At 47.9% G+C, this 16,299-nt stretch overlaps 2 protein-coding genes across 2 annotated transcripts in view; one reads left to right on the plus strand and one right to left on the minus strand.

The window, feature by feature from the left end:
• Positions 1-5,816, plus strand: part of PLCD4 (phospholipase C, delta 4) — a 15,858-nt gene extending 10,042 nt beyond the window's left edge. Inside the window, exons 9-15 of the mRNA XM_012642566.1 lie at positions 1,939-2,145; positions 3,443-3,596; positions 3,940-4,056; positions 4,299-4,471; positions 5,045-5,180; positions 5,482-5,631; positions 5,710-5,816. Of these exons, the coding sequence (XP_012498020.1) occupies positions 1,939-2,145; positions 3,443-3,596; positions 3,940-4,056; positions 4,299-4,471; positions 5,045-5,180; positions 5,482-5,631; positions 5,710-5,816 (1,044 nt within the window). The remainder of the gene's footprint in view (positions 1-1,938; positions 2,146-3,442; positions 3,597-3,939; positions 4,057-4,298; positions 4,472-5,044; positions 5,181-5,481; positions 5,632-5,709) is intronic.
• Positions 5,817-7,368: 1,552 nt separating this feature from the next.
• The window catches only part of ZNF142 (zinc finger protein 142), a 16,094-nt gene continuing 7,163 nt past the window's right edge, over positions 7,369-16,299 (minus strand). Inside the window, exons 4-7 of the mRNA XM_012642567.1 lie at positions 13,788-13,965; positions 9,749-12,665; positions 9,058-9,163; positions 7,369-8,033 (exon numbers count right to left, since the gene is read on the minus strand). Coding sequence (XP_012498021.1) covers positions 7,564-8,033; positions 9,058-9,163; positions 9,749-12,665; positions 13,788-13,965 — 3,671 coding nt within the window. The 3' untranslated portion in view covers positions 7,369-7,563. The remainder of the gene's footprint in view (positions 8,034-9,057; positions 9,164-9,748; positions 12,666-13,787; positions 13,966-16,299) is intronic.

Genomic DNA, 16,299 nt, shown 5'->3' on the forward strand with positions numbered 1-16,299 from the left:
TTCGAACTCCTGAGCTCAAACAATCCACCTGCCTCGGCCTCCCAGAGTGCTAGGATTACAGGCGTGAGCCACCAAGCCCGGCCTATATTTCCTTTTTTAATGAAAGTATCTTAATTTTTTCTGATAGTTCATAATTTTTGTAGACTATACAAACAATGTAAAGGGAAACACCCCTCCATTATAATCCCAGCCTCTCCCATAATGACAGACAGCTATCAATAGATCTTTTCATTTGACCAGCCTAAAAAAAAATAGATCTTTTAATGCTTATATAGACATATATTTGTATATATTCACATTTTTAAAAAACATGAATGACATCACCCTCTATATCCCTTTTATGTCTCACATATATATCATGAATGTCTTTTCATGTATAATATTTTCCTTTTAACAGCTCTATAGTATTCCATTTTATGTTATGGGCCTTAATTTATTCAATCAGCTATTTATCTGATAGACATTTGGGTCGTTTCATCTGCACATATAGCTTTGTCCATTTACTTTCTTTGAAATGAAATTCTAGAAGCAAAATTGCTGGGTTGAAGAGTTTGCATTCTGACAATTTTGGTTTTTGTTGTCAACTTGTCCTCTGGAAAAAATATCAAATTACACTCCAACCGATAGAAGAGAGTGACCACAAATAATTCTAGGAGTGAGATAATTTATAATGGCAAACACTGAAAAAAATAAGGCTATATTTTTTTAAAATTCCATGCTTTCTTCTTTTGAATTGATAATTTTTACTTTCATTAGAGTTTATAATTTTTATTGATAAATACTAATAATTCTTTAAATGTTAAAGATATTAATCTTTGGAAAATATTTTTGCAGCCTATTTTTGTTTTTGTTTTTGTTTTTTTTTGAGACAGAGTTTCACTTTATTGCCTGGGCTAGAGTGAGTGCCATGGCGTCAGCCTAGCTCACAGCAACCTCAAACTCCTGGGCTCAAGCGATCCTTCTGCCTCAGCCTCCCGAGTAGCTGGGACTACAGGCATGTGCCACCATGCCCGGCTAATTTTTTATATATATATTTTTAGTTGTCCAGATCATTTCTTTCTATTTTTTAGTAGAGACGGGGTTCTCGCTCTTGCTCAGGCTAGTCTTGAACTCCTGACCTTGAGTGATCCACCCGCCTCGGCCTCCCAGAGTGCTAGGATTACAGGCGTGAGCCACCGCGCCCGGCCGCAGCCTATTTTTTCTTTTGTCTTTTTAGCATCTTTTGTCTTACTGAAGTTTTTAAGCTTTATGTAGTCAAATCTGCCAATTTTTTTTTATGTTTTCTGAGTTGTGTTTTTTTGAAACAGGGTCTCACTCTGTCACCTGGGCTAGAATGCAGTGGTATCATCATAGCTCACTGCAACCTCAAATTCCCGGGCTCAACTGATCCTCCTTCCACAACCTCCCCAGTAGCTGGGGCTACAGGCCTGTGCCACCCTGCCTGGCTAATTTTTCTATTTTTTGTAGAGACAGGGTCTTGCTATGTTGCTCAGGCTGGTCTTGAACTCCTGGCCTCAAGTGAGCCTCCCACCTTGGCTTCCCAAAGTGTTAGGATTACAGATGTGAGCTGCCACGCCCAATTGAGTTTTCATATCATGTTTCTAAAGGTGTTCCCCCTATAAGATTATTCAAAAAGATTCTCTATTTTCTTTTCCCATTTTTATGTTCTTTATATTTACATGTAAATCTTTAAGCTATGAGGAGTTTTTAGTGTGTCAAATGTGAGGTAGGAATCCACATTTTTTTCCCATGTGGATAGAGATGTTACAAGTTTGCTTAACAATAAGAGAATTCCTACTATGTGTACCAAGCTGCTGATCTCTTCCTGTGGTAACTTCTGACCACTCACTTCCTCTGCCTTTGAGAACAATGGAAACTGCATGATCCCCAGCAGCGCCCCAGAGCAGACAGACAGGCCTCTTTATTTTTGTCCCCTAGGAGCTTCGGATGAAGATCTTGGTGAAGGGAAAGAAATTAGATGCACTCGAGGAGGATCTTAAGGACGAGGAAGAGGAGGAGGAGGAGCCAGAATCTGAGCTGGAGAGACAGCTGGAGTCAGAATCGGTGCTAGAGTCCCAGTATGAGACAGAGCCTAAGCCTGAGCTCCAGGAGCTGAGACCTTCGAGTAAGGACAAAAAGGAGAAGGTAGGCCAGGAGTGGTCTTTCTGCTGTGGCATTTGGTCAGCCTGCACCACGAGCTGAGGGCCCATTTGTGAAGAGACTAGAGCCAGGCAAAGTGGAAGGCCAAGATGCAAAATGACCCTTCCTCCCAATAAAAGAAGCATAAGAATGCATACATGGCATCACTATATATTGCAGTGGCTTTCCAACTTCTTTGGGCCATGAAATCTTTTTCTTTTTTTAAATAAAATCTTATACGGAAGCTCAGTGTACAAAATAAATAAATGCAGAACCATCCTACTTGAAACACCCATTTGGCTCTCTCCTGGGTCCCTCAGGTTACTCCTGAAACATCTTTGTATTTCTCAGTCTTCTTAAAGACCAGTTTGAAAACCACTGGTGGGAGTGTGTGTATGTGTAGCATTATTATATTGGGTAAGCGGGGTTAGTGGAATGATTGTTGTGACTTCAATTAACGAAGACTTAGAGAAAGCTTCTTGGAAAGGGTGAGTTTGAGGAAGGGCCAGAAATAGCCAAACAGGAGCAGGAGGGAGAGAGCTTTGAGGTGGGGAAGGTGAAGGCTCTGAGAAGGCTGTGCCAAAGCGGTCCATCTCCCTATGGGGAAGGGAGGCAGAGGGGTGCCATTGGTGGGACCTCCAAGATCCTGATTCGAAGTCTGCATTTCTCTCTTGTGCACTTGCCTGGCTCACTCAGATGACTAATTATAGCTTATCCTGTTCTCTCTGGGGCTGTGGTGTCTAACCTGCTGCCATGTCCAGGGATGGAAATGGGAATTCAGGAGACAAATCCAAAGATATTGCTCTGGGACTCTCATGTCCTTTCAGCTGTGACTTCCATGTCCATTTGCATACCTTGATATATCTGTCTAAATTCATGTACATCTTGACCAAAGATTATTATTCATTTAACAGAAGAGAGGTAGGGAGGATGGCAACTCTCTGTTTAAAAATAATAATAATAAATTAAAAAACCTGTTACCCAGGATGTAACACAGAGCAGACCCTCCAAACCCAGAGGCTGAAACTGATCCCAGCAGTATATGCAGACTGCCTTTATTCCCATTCCCACCCCCAGGTTGTGACGTGTCCGTCGTTTTGTCTGCCTATCTGTTGTCAGACTACGGCCCAGGCTTCTATTTCCAAGCCTGAGCCCCTTCTCTTGTCCCAGCAGGTGAGGCAGGAGGGAGAATGTAGTGGGGAGGCAGTGGGCAGAGGCTTAGGTTGGATGGCCATTAGCTTCTTTCCTCTCAGACTGCTGAGGGTTCAATTCCATTTTCTTCTCCACCTTGCTTCTCCAGAAGTCCAAGGTCACCTTGTGTCCAGCCCTCTCTGATCTGGTTGTCTACTTGAAGACTGTCTCATTCCACAGCTTCGCTCATTCAAGGGAGCACTACCACTGCTATGAGATGTCATCCTTCTCTGAAACTAAGGCCAGGGGCCTGGTCAAGGAGGCTGGTCAGGACCAAAATGGAAGGACAGGGAGGGAAGTGGGATGAGTAGATTCAGGCCTGTGGGCAGGCAGGTAAGTCCCAAGAAAGGACAGGGAGCTAAGGAGAGATGAAGGAGCTAAGAAACTCCTCAGAACAGGTAAGGGGGAGAGGAGTTACAAGTAGTGGGCTCAAGGCTCTAGAGAAAGCAAGCTGGGGGAAGATGGTCTACATAAAACAGAATAGAGAGGCACATTGATGCTTTCTGGAGCTATCCTCAGGAGATGTTGGGGAAAAGAGTGAAATGAGCAGGCAGGGTTGTTGGGACCAGGGAAGCCCACTTCCATCTCCTTCCCTGCACCCTTTTACAGGCAATGAATTTGTGCAGCACAATGCTTGGCAATTAAGTCGTGTGTACCCCAGTGGCCTGAGGACAGACTCTTCCAACTACAACCCCCAGGAACTGTGGAATGCAGGCTGCCAGATGGGTGAGGCAGCAGCAGGGACTGGGAGGAGGGCGTGGAGGAGAAGCAGGTGGGAAGTAAGTTCCCAAGTGGCAGTAGGGCTGGGGAATGTTTCATAAAGATTGCCAAACTGAGAAAGATGCTATCTATGGAGGTATTCCCAGCAGGCACTCTTGCATCCAATATCTATCGTCTTAATTCCCTAAAAGAGGCGCTGGAAGGCTCCCAAGGTGAATCTTTCCCTTCTTTTCTCCTGGGTCCCTCAGTGGCTATGAATATGCAGACTGCAGGGCCTGAAATGGACATCTATGATGGGCTCTTCCGCCAGAACGGTGGCTGTGGCTATGTGTTGAAGCCAGACTTCCTGTGTGATGCTCAGAGTTCCTTCAACCCAGAGAGGCCCATTAGCCCTTTCAAGGCCCAGACCCTCTTAATCCAGGTACGATGGGAAGAGAAACTGTTGGGAAGAAACTGGGATAGCTGGGGTAGAAGTAGGGGAAGAGGTGGTTAGGCCTGACAGGAGTGTAATTGACTGAAAGTTCCTTGTGAGAGGCAGGATAGCCTGATTAACAGTGTCTAGCTTTAGTATTTGGAGCCAACTTCATAGCTTCACCACTTCCTGGGTGTGTAACATTGGGCAAGCTCCTTAACCTCTCTGTACCTCAGTCTGCTCATCTGCAAAATGGGGGTAATACTACCACCTATTTCACTGGGTTGTAAGGATCACAGCAGGTAATATAAAGTGCTTACAACAAATCCTGGTACACCGTAAGTGCTATAAAAGAGGCTGTCATTAGCATGCTTACTTTCAGACCTTGTTAATAATTTCTACTTGGATGCATTTTTAATTGCAGATAGAATACTAGAAGAAAACATATTAGCCTTGGAGGCTATTTTTACAAACTAAAAAGCAATAGTGCAAAGTCTTTTGTCTTCTCCCCTGGGGTGTGAAAGTTGGAGGGGGGTGCTGGGCTGAGCCAGAACTCATGAGGTTCCAGAGCCCTGGTTACAGGTGATCAGTGGTCAGCAACTCCCCAAAGTGAACAAGACCAAAGAGGGGTCCATTGTGGATCCACTGGTGAAAGTGCAGATCTTTGGTGTCCGTCCAGACACAACCCGGCAAGAGACCAACTATGTGCAGAACAACGGTGAGAGACTGGCACGCTGGCGGGGGAGGTGTTGGGAGCATGGCCAATTTTCCTTCTATCTTGCCCTCCATTAAGTAGAGTCTATGTTACCACATGTCGCCCCACCCCTTCCCTCCATGGGAGGCAGTGTGAAACAGTACAAAGAATACTGGCCCCAGTGACCTGAGAAAATTGCTTAACCACTCTGAGCCTCAGTTTCCTTGCCTGTAAAATGCTGAGAACACAGGGAAAGCAACCCAGCATAGGCCTAAGGACAGTCAATAATGCCTGTTCCTTCATTTTCCCCTACCCCCAACTTCAGGATTTAATCCATACTGGGGGCAGACACTATGCTTCCGGGTCCTGGTGCCTGAACTTGCCATGGTGCGCTTTGTGGTAAAGGATTATGACTGGAAATCCCGAAATGACTTTATTGGTCAGTACACCCTGCCATGGACATGCATGCAACAAGGTGAGCCAGCCCTTTGACCCCTGGCCAACACCCCAGCTCTGGCTGCCTTCCTGATGCTATTCTCCTGTCCCTTGCCAGGTTACCGCCATATACACCTGCTCTCCAAGGATGGCACCAGCCTCCACCCAGCTTCCATCTTTGTGTACATCTGCATCCGGGAAGACCTGGAGGAGGATGAATCTTGAGGTAGGCACTTCTTGAGAAGGGTGAATATGCTGGCTTTAGATGATAACCTGGAAGGATGCTCCAGAAAGAGCAATTGGAGGTGATGAAAACCAAGCTATGGATTGTGCATTCCTAGGCACAAAATCACCTCGTCCTCTCTAACAAACAGATCTAGGGTCTGATTTTTCACCTTCTTTCTCTTCCCTTCCTTTGTTTCCACAAGCTCATGGTTATCTTTCCTGCCCTTTCCCTTTGTGGATTCTATATTCTATACTGGAGTTCTCTCCTTCCTCTTGCTGTAGGCTCAACCCCATACCCAGATCTACAACTAATCTTTCCCATCAACTCTGATGTGAAAGCAGATTGCAACTAGACATCCAGTGAGGTGTGTGGAGCAGAGAAACCTAAAGATGCATTATCCCCTCCATGCCTGATTTCCTCAAAGCCCAGAGCCAAGGGAAGGATAAATCAAATTTCAAGGCTTCCTAGGCAAAGGCTGGGGAAGGAGACCTACTGCAGAACTGTACTGACTCTCAAGAGAACACTGTGCAGTGCTCAGAGTCCCCACTGGACTGCTCCATCTTAGCCCCACTGGTATAAATGCAGCTTCTCTCTCCAGTTTGGCTTGAGTATGGTCTGTTATTTTGGGGCATGAAAGGGCGGTACAAGGGTTGGGTGGACACTTGGGTAGTTGGGTGGGACGGGGAAAAGGTGGAGAAAGAGGTTTCCAGGGAACCTCCTCCATGTGCTACATAGGAAGGACACAGAGTACAACTTTTGAGAAGCAGGGCAAAAGGAAGAGACAAAGGGTTATGTGGTCCCAGCCCTCCTGAAGAATTTGCCTGGAATTGTCCTGGTTTATGTCCATTGTCCCAGAATAATTATTAATAGTACCCCCTTTAATTTTCCCAGTGTGTCCCAGTTTAGATGATCAACTATATAGTGAGGCACTATAGAATTATACTGTGAGGTACTTATATTTCTGGAGATTTACCTCCCTCATCATTTGCCTTTCACAGTATCCTTGTGTTTTAACACCTTACCACAGCTGCTGAGCCAATGTGAGGATTTATGTTGAATTATAAGTTGCCTCCATAAGGAGGCTTAGTGGGTGGCAATCCTTCCTCTGTAGGTAGACAAAGGGGCTTGGAAGTAGGGAGGAAGGCAAGGACCAGGACGGGCTCCAGGACAGAAAGACAGACCTCAGCCTGTTTTAGAATCAATCACTGAGTAAAGATGGATGGAGACAAAGAGGAGGCAGAGGTCTGAGAGGGGACAGACCAGATCAAGATGACAGATTGGAAATGTTAAGACAGGGATTTGGATGATTCTATAAGCTAGTAATCATTCTCTGTTTAACATGCTTTATAGAGCATTAGGCACAATAGCACATGCAGTTAGATACAGCTGTTTTGAAGATGCTAAAAGAAAATAGTACTTGACACAATAAGAAGGGAAAAGAAGATAGAGTGGGTAAAACCAAGTTCTTACAGTCAGGGACTATGATGGAGTGATGGTGAAGAAACTGAGAACTCACAGGTTTAAACACAGTATGCCTCAACATGAAATCAATGTTGTGATCCATGTCTCTCTCTTATATAGCCATTAACTTCAAAGTACTATAGCTAGAGTTCCAGGAGTGTTCCAGTCACCCTGATATCCCAAAGCCAGTCCTTTCTTAGGCCCTGAGCTCCTCAGGCCAGCTCTGGTCCCAGTTTACACATCTTGGACCACATCCTCTTGCTGTCTGGGAGGTGAGGTAGGCTCTCAACCCTCAGGTCCAGTGGGTAGAGCGGCAGGAACAGGAGGGCTAGGATCCTCCAGCTGCACATCATGCAGGTGCACTGTAGGGGTGGTAGGGTCTTTGCCCACACCCTGATTTGGGTCAGCTTGGTCAGGGTGGTGCCTGCGCACATGCTTGACCACTTGGAATTTCTGCTTGGCCTTGTAGCTGCAAAGGCGGCAAAAGAAGGGGTGGCGGTCGGTGTGGGTGAGGGCATGATGGCGCAGGCCCGCAGCCCAGCGGAAAGCACGGTGACACACGTTGCACACATAGGGTTTGGCCTCACTGTGCTTGCGAAGATGGGTACGCAGCAGGAAGCGTGTCTTGAAGGCCTTGCCACACTGCTCACACATGAAGGCCCGTGCTTCCCGGTGCCGTGTCTCTTGGTGCACACGCAGTGCGTCAGCCCGGTTGGTGCAGTACTCACACTCAGGACACTGATATGGCTTCAATCCTATGGGACAGGGAACAAATCATCATTGAAAGGGGGTGGAACAAGGGTTCAGTGGGCCATAAGAGTGACTGTGATCCTAGGATATAAAGAACACAAGCAGTAAGCTAATGACTCTACCTTTGTAATGTTCAAATCCTGTCTGACATTTCTGTGCCCTTCTCCCAAGATAACCTCTTGTACATGTGGTGCCCAGTGGATGCTGATGACTAACTGGACCTCTAACCAACCAGCCACCTAGTAATGAATACTCAAATATGATAGGGTTTCCAATGGGAAATTTCAGCCCCCTTTGGTCATAGGATACTCATGGAATTTAAGAATCCATTTAAACATAACTGCTTGGGTTTTTTTTTTTTTTGGGGGGGGTTGTTTAATATTCGGGGGGAGGAAGGGAAAGGAAGGGGTGAATATGGGTGGGGGGAGGGGGAGCCATAACTGCTTGTTCAACTCAAAAAGTAAAAGAAATGCTTAACAGAGAAGAGGTAGAAGTGAAAGAAGCAGTATTCATAGAAGCAAAGGGTCTTGAAATGCATTTGATCAATTCCTACACATATGGGGGACAGTATATAATAATCACAGGCACACAATTGTGTGCTTTTTGGAGAACCCATAGTTTGTGGATTCCATACCCAGAAGAAAAGGACAATTTGGAACAGGAGAATCCTCCATTTTCTCCTTACTTATGGTAGTTCCATCACGTCTGTGTAGGAACCAGGTATACCTGCCCTTAATCACTCAAGTTTGAATAGGAGGTTTCCAACAGGGGATGCATGACCTTGTACCACAATCACCTTGGAAACTTCTGCAAAGTATTATACATATGCCCAGGCTCTCAGGTTTATCCCTCTTCTAAGAGGTCTTCAGTAGGTTAGGGAGCCATTCTGGTACATAGTCCCCCAGCCTACTCCTTAGGTGAAAATCAATGTCAGCCCTAAATCTGAGCAAGATAAACACCATCTCAGTGAGGCTAGGTTTGCCAGGGAATGGGGGACCCTAAAGGCCTGTCAAAAGTATGCAGACTCACCTGTGTGTTTGGTCATGTGGTACTTGAGCTGGTTAACCCACTTGCACTTGTAGCCACACTCAGGGCACAGGTACTTCCGTTCCTCCTTGTGGATCCGCATGTGGTACTGGAAGAGGGAAAAGCAAAAAATGTGCACCCCTTGGTATTCACTGGATGTGGAAATAGGGATGAGGAGACAGAACCTGTTGGCAGATAACTGTTCTCTGCTCCCATCCTATCCATATTCCACTTACCAACCATGTCCCCCAGTCTGGTCAGTTTTGGTACCAGACTGACCCATTTGGCTTCTCCCTAGGTCTTCCCTGACTATCTCAGCTCTGTCATTTACTAGCTGTGTCTCTGGGTGATCTAACCCCTAATTCTCAGTCTACTAATATGTAAAATGGGGAATAGTAAAAGTATCCGTATGTCGTATTTCTGAAAGGATTAGAATTATAGTGCTGGGCATATAGTGAGTACTCAATAAATGTTATTATCATCATCCAGATTATCCCATTATATGCCTTTATCACATGGCATGTATTATGGAATTTTATCTTTACAACAACCCTATGCAGTTGGGAAGTATTATCCCCTTTTTACAGATGAGTAATCTGAGGCTTAGAAAAGTTGAAGACTTTCCCAAAGTCACAGAGCTAGTATTTGGAAAGTTTACTCCTTCTACTCCCTGCTCCACATCCTTTGACCTTACCTTGAGGCGAGAGGGGTCAGCACAGGCATAGGGACAGAGGTGACAGTGGTAAGGCTTTTCCCCAGTGTGGATACGGCTGTGCCAGGTGATCTTCTGCCGGTTCTTGGTGCTGTAGGCACAGTCGGTACACTTGTAGAGACGGGTGCCCCCATGCCCTTTCACATGGTGATCGAGCACTAACTGATGGCGGCAGGCAAAGTCACAAAAGGGGCAGTGCAGAGGGGGCTGGCTAGCATCCCCATCCCCATCTGAGGCCGCTGCCACTGCTGAAGTCTCTTCATGCTGTTCCAGGTAGTGCTTCACTAGGCCCACCCGCTCCCGGGCAGCAAAGTCACAGAGCTGGCAGCGGTGGCTAAAATGTTGCTGCCTCCGGTGCTCATCCAGTGCTGGTCGGCTAGGGAAGGTCTCCTGACAGGCCCCACACTCGAGCCGTGGGTGCTGTTTACGGGTGTGTCCTCGCAAGCTAGCAGGGCTGGGGCATAGCAACCCACAACGGGAGCAGTGCAGGGGTCCCTCAGTGGCCTCTGCAGGAGAGCCAGGGGCAGGGTGTGTAGGCTCGGGGTGTCGGCGCAGAGCATGCTGCTTAAGTGCTGTCTCTGAGCTGAACTGGGCCTCACATTGAGAGCAGGCAAAGGCTGGGGTGCCTTGGTGGCAGCTGTTGACATGGCGAGTGATGTCATGGCGAAGATAGCCACTATAGTCACAAAGTGGACAGAAGTGAGTGGGCGTTTTGTCATGTACCCTTAGCCGGTGCAAGCGCAGTTTTGAGTTGGTACCAAATGTCTGGGGGCAAGAGCTGCAGGGGATGCGGCCAACACCTGTGTGTCGGGATTGGTGAGCTTCTAACCGGTACCGTCTGGTAGTGGAAAAGTCACAGAAAGGACACTGATGTGGCTTCACCCCCTCATGCTTGAGCCGCCGGTGCTGCTGCATACAACGGCTCTGTTTACAGGTGAAGGCACAGTCCCCACACTGCAGAGGGGGCCGGGGGCCGCGGGCTGAGGCTGCAGTGGGGTGCTTCCGCTTCTGGTGGAGTCTCAGGGTAGCAGCAGCAGGAGCAGTGAACGGGCAGAGGCCACAGTGCAGCTCTCCAGAATCCTCAAGGGGACAGCCCCGGGTCTGGTGAGTCCTCAGAGCCCGTTCCTGCTGGCAGCTAAAGGGACATGTGGGGCAGGAGAAGCGAGCTCCCTTCTGCTTTTGAACTACAGCTGTGTCCCCATCACTAGGGCTGGACTCTGTACTCCCATTGCTCAGGGGAGCGGAGTCTCTATTGCTCAAGGGGGACACAACAGGTTGGGTCTGGGAGGCCCCTCGCTTTCCTCCCCCACCATGCCCCCGCCGGCAGCCTTCAGCTACGTGGGAGGTAATAGAGGAGAGCCGAGAACAAAGGAATGTGCATGAGTTGCAGCGAAACTTGCCCTGCTCAAAGTGGTACTTCTCAGGGGTCTCTGTGGGTGAGGAGTTTCCTGTAGGAGGAACTGGGGAGCTAGAGAGTGTGACAAGAGGCTCCTCTATTTCTTCTGGTTCCCGGGGAAGCTCTAAAGGAGCATCTTTTGGAAGCAGTAGCTCTACTTCTAGGGGTGTAGGTGGGGGCTTCCCGCTTTCTGTGTCCTCTGAGGCCTGGGCACCTGGGAGCAGAGGATGCAGTGGGATGAGAGAATCTGGTCTGGGCAAGCCTTTGCTCTTTCTGAGCAGAACAGGGCACTTCTTTAGCAGATGGGTGCTGAGGCCACGTTGTTGCTTGAAGCGAGCCCCACACTCAGGACACAGCAGGGGCTCTCGGCGGCCCTGACACCCAGTCCTGGAGTGCAGATTCAGGGCCTTCTCCCGGCGAGTGATAAAAGGGCAGTGTGGGCAACGGAAAGCTCGTCCCTCTCCCTGGATCACTACCATCTGCACCCGCCCCTCTAGCACCAATGCCTCTGCTTGTTCTTTGTCCTGCCTCCTTAGGGCCTTGAGTAATGACTCTGACTCAGGGAATGAGGGCAAGGGTGCTGTCTCAGCAGGTGGAGTTGCCTTGAATGTTCCCACCCAGCTATTAGAGGCCTCCTCTGAGGATGGAGGATTTCTAGGGGGCTCAGAGATTGGCTTCTCCAGAATGGGATTTTCTTCAGCACCCAAGCCTGAAGTCCCAATACCTTCAAAGCCGGACAGCTCTGGTCCTTCCAGTCCCAGGGGCTCTGAGGAATCCAGGGGCCTGAATTCTACAGGGGCTGTTTCAGTGATTTCCTCAAGAGGTGGCTCAGCCACAGGTTCCAGCTCTACTCTCAGGGCCTCTAGGTGTAGTGTGCAGCTGCCCTCCTCTACCTCTGCTGGGCTGGGGTTGCCAACCAGGTCATCCCCATGGGGAGCCTCATTGCCATCCTGTTTCTCAGTGCTGACCTCCTCAGTTGTCTCTGGCAGGGACTGGTTCAAGCTGGAGTCTATTACAGTCCCAGGATCATGGCCTGGCCCCTCAGGCTGGGCAGACAGCTGGCTTAAGGGCTGTGAGTCCAATGGGGGTGTTGGACACTGCCTGGCCTCCCCTGGCTCCTGGCTGGCATAGCGGAGCTGCCAGACCTGGTCCCCAGGCACATAGCCATGGGCCTTGCGCTTGTGGAACAAGAGGGTGGTATTGCTGAAGGTGCGATAGTCACAGAGGGCACAATGGAACTCACGGAGGCGGGTATGCTTGCAGTTCTCATGGCTCAACAGGGCCTGCTTGTGGCGGCTCTGATAGCTGCAGTAGTGGCAGGGGTAAAGTGGGGCTGGTGTGCCAGGGTGGTGCTGGGAAGCCATGTGCTTCTGCAGCTCATACTTTCGCTTGCAGGCGAAGGCACACACCTCACACATCAGAGATTTGCCCTGGTGCCGCAGCTTGTGGCTGCTCAGCTGATCAGCCCGGTGGCAGCGATAGGAGCACTGGTTGCACTGGTATCTGGCAAGGAGCAAAAGGGGGAGGCAATCACAATAATAAAAAAATCATAACAACTCAGAGTCACTAAATAAAGACTTACTATGGGCCAGGCTCTACACTCAGTATTATACACACGTCATCTGATTTAACCCTCCTTACCACTACCCTATGACTGTGGCCCCAATCCCTGGTCCATGGACTGTTAGGAACCGGGCTGCACAGCACGACGTGAGCAGTGGGCAAAGCTTCATCTGTATTACAGCTACTTCCCATCACTCACATCACCACACAAGCTCTGCCTCCTGTCAGATCAGCAGCAGTAGCATTAGATCCTCATAGGAGCGGGAACCCTACTGTAAACTGCGCATGTGAAGGATCTAGGTTGTACACTCCTTAGGAAAATCCAATGCCTGATGATCTGAGGTGGAGCTGAGGCAATGATACTAGTGCTGGGGAGCAGCTGCGAATACAAATTATCATTAGCAGAGAGGTCTGACTGCACTTGAATCAACCTGAAACCATCCCCCGCCCCTCATCTGTGAAAAAATTGTCTTCCAAACTGGTTCCTGGTGCCAAAAAGGTTGGGGACCGCTGCCCTGTGAAACAGGTATCTATTTTACAAGTGAGGAAACTAAGTAACAGAAGTTAATAACTTGCTTGAGGTTAGTTACAAAGGAAGTGAGGGGCAGAGACAGCCTAGCTTCGGGACCTGTGTTCTAAGCCTTACGCTATACTGCTTCCTAAAAGAAAGGTATTATGAATCAGCACAACCCACCATGGACTTTAAGAAGCTGACATGGCCACAGCCCCACAGGGCAGGTTTCTGTGCCTTGTTCCCAATCTCCCACAGAGGAATGAAAGCTACAGAGAAACCCGGTAGCCAGCTGTGCCCACAGGTCAGAGAACCTTCTTTGATTTGGAAGTGGCCAAGACTGGGGCCATAAGTGTAAAATCTATCCAATTTCCCAGGGCCAAACTCTGAGGACTTAGGCAATAGCTGAGATGGTGGGAGCAGAGAAAGGTATCAGGAGGAGACACTTCCAGGGACTGGAAAAAGCAAGGGGGCCAGAGGATGGATCCAAGAGGAGGCTAACTTGGCATAAGGTTCTTGGGATAGGGATGGAGGCACATGTGTGCTCATACCTGAGGTCCCCTGCATGTTTTCGCATATGCACACGGAGGTAGTGCTTCCATTTGGTGACATAGCCACATTCAGTGCACATGTAATCTTTGGTGTTTGAGTGGGTCAGCATGTGTTTGGATAGGTAGCTTACATCTCGGCATGTGAAGTCACACAGCTCACACTTATGAGGTTTCTCACCTTATATGGGGGGTGAGGATGAGAGAGGAGAGAACACAGGTCACACACAGATCAACTGAGTGGACAGACCATTTCTTCCAGCAAGCTTACCCTGATGCCAAGCAGGAGCAAAAGCTTCATGTGCTACCTGAAATGTTGAAGACTTCACAATAATCAAGGCTGCTTCACAACCCTCTCAGACTACTCCCCAAATCCTACACCAATGAAGATGGGAAGAAAGTAAAGACTGAGCTTTTCAAAACTACCTTTAAAATCCCCCTGATTTGTTTTACAGCTTGTTGGCACTAATAGCCAACTGCTCCACTGAGCCCAATTCCTTTCATGTTCTGGAACAGAAGGAAAAAGAAATTAGACTATAGAACATAGTGGTTAAGAACTCTGACTCTGAGGCCGGGCGCGGTGGTTCACGCCTGTAATCCTAGCGCTCGAGGCGGGCGGATAGTTTGAGCTCAGGAGTTCGAAACCAGCCTGAGCAAGAGCGAGATCCCGTCTCTACTAAAAATAGAAAGAAATTAATCGGACAACTAAAAATATTTAGAAAAAATTAGCCGGGCATGGTGGCGCATGCCTGTAGTCCCAGCTACTCGGGAGCCTGAGGCAAAAGGATCGCTTGAGCCCAGGAGTCTGAGGTTGCTGTGAGCTAGGCTGACGCCACGGCACTCTAGCCCGGGCAAAAAGAGCGAGACTCTGTCTCAAAAAAAAAAAAAGAACTCTGACTCTGAAGTACAACAGAGTAATAAAAATATTAACAGCCAATATTTACAAAGTGCTCAATATGTGCCACGCATTTTATAAAAATACCTCCTCCCACTGAATCCCTATGGGGCAAATGCTATTATCGCCTCCATTTTACTGATGAGGACACTGAAGCATAGAGAAATCACAGAGCTATTAAGCGGTGATTTAAATCCCAGCTTACTACTCATGTGGCTTTGGGCTGTCTCAGTTTCTTTGTCTCCAAAGAGAGGGCAACAAAAATATTAACCTCACACGACTGGTATGAAGATTAAACGATATGTCCCAAAGTTGTCAGTGGTGCCCAGTGAGAACTCAAAACTGAGCTGTCCATGTAGATAGTCAAGATCTGGCTGTGAGAGGATGGGGGACCATGTTCCTTCAGGACCCCTCCCTGGTTCCCTGCCCACTCACCCAGCCTCCTTCCCTGTGGTAAAGGCAAGCAACATGGTATTCTGGTTCTGGTTCTTCCACTAGCTGTGTGATCTTAAAGTAGGTCTAAATTTAACTTCTCAGAGTTTGTCCCTTTTCTCATCTTTACCTGCCTTGCTTACAATATTGTTATTACAGATTATATGGGATAACATATATGAAAAAACTCTGTAAACTATAAAGCACTGTATAGATATAAAGCTTTAGGAAAGGCCTCAGAAACATGAGATTTTGTGACTAAAGCATGTATTATATAAAAATGAACTGTTTAATGGGAAAAATAATGGCTTTGCCCCACGCTACCTAAAAATTGTTCTCCCAAACCAGTCTTTTTTTTTTTTTTGACACAGAGTCTCATTCTTTTGCCCAGGCTAGAGTGAGTGCCGTGGCGTCAGCCTAGCTCACAGCAACCTCACACTCCTGGGCTCAAGCGATCCTTCTGCCTCAGCCTCCCGAGTAGCTGGGACTACAGGCATGTGCCACCATGCCCGGCTAATTTTTTCTATATATTTTTAGTTGTCCGATTAATTTCTTTCTATTTTTTAATAGAGGTCTCGCTCTTGCTCAGGCTGGTTTCGAACTCCTGAGCTCAAACAATCCGCCCGCCTCAGCCTCCCAGAGAGCTAGGATTACAGCTGTGAGCCACCGTGCCCGGCCCAAACCAGAGTCTTTGATGAAATTTTTTTAATGTCCTAATAAGCCACTGATGTTTATATAGAGATCATCAATGGGATGATGCTATAGCAGGAAGCTTGATTTGGCTGTCACCTAAAGCATCAGTAATGCTGGTAAACAATTGCAAGCTGGAGTTGAAACATCTGCAACCTCTGGGTCACTGGAGATGATCTTGTTCCAGTGTCATGAATGTCCAAGCTACGGAGGGCCATGATGTGTATGGATGGCTCAGTCCCCTTGCCCTTTCTCTCACAGCACATCCCAAAACTTGAATTACAAATGAAGGTATTTGTCCTGGTCTGGGTTTCTTCACTCTAATAGGCTTGGTGTTGACCCACCCAAGCCTGACTAGGGGCAGCAGAACTGGACAGCGGATTAAGGGCAAGACACAACAGCATAGTAGTTAGAGCACAGGCTCTGGAATCAAACTGCCTGGATTCAAATCTCAGCTCAACTACTTATTAGCTGAATGACACACTCAAGGATCTTTTT

The sequence above is a fragment of the Propithecus coquereli genome, unplaced genomic scaffold, assembly GCF_000956105.1.
Source record: "Propithecus coquereli isolate 6110/MARCELLA unplaced genomic scaffold, Pcoq_1.0 Scaffold18, whole genome shotgun sequence".
NCBI classification, from domain to species: Eukaryota; Metazoa; Chordata; class Mammalia; order Primates; family Indriidae; genus Propithecus; species Propithecus coquereli.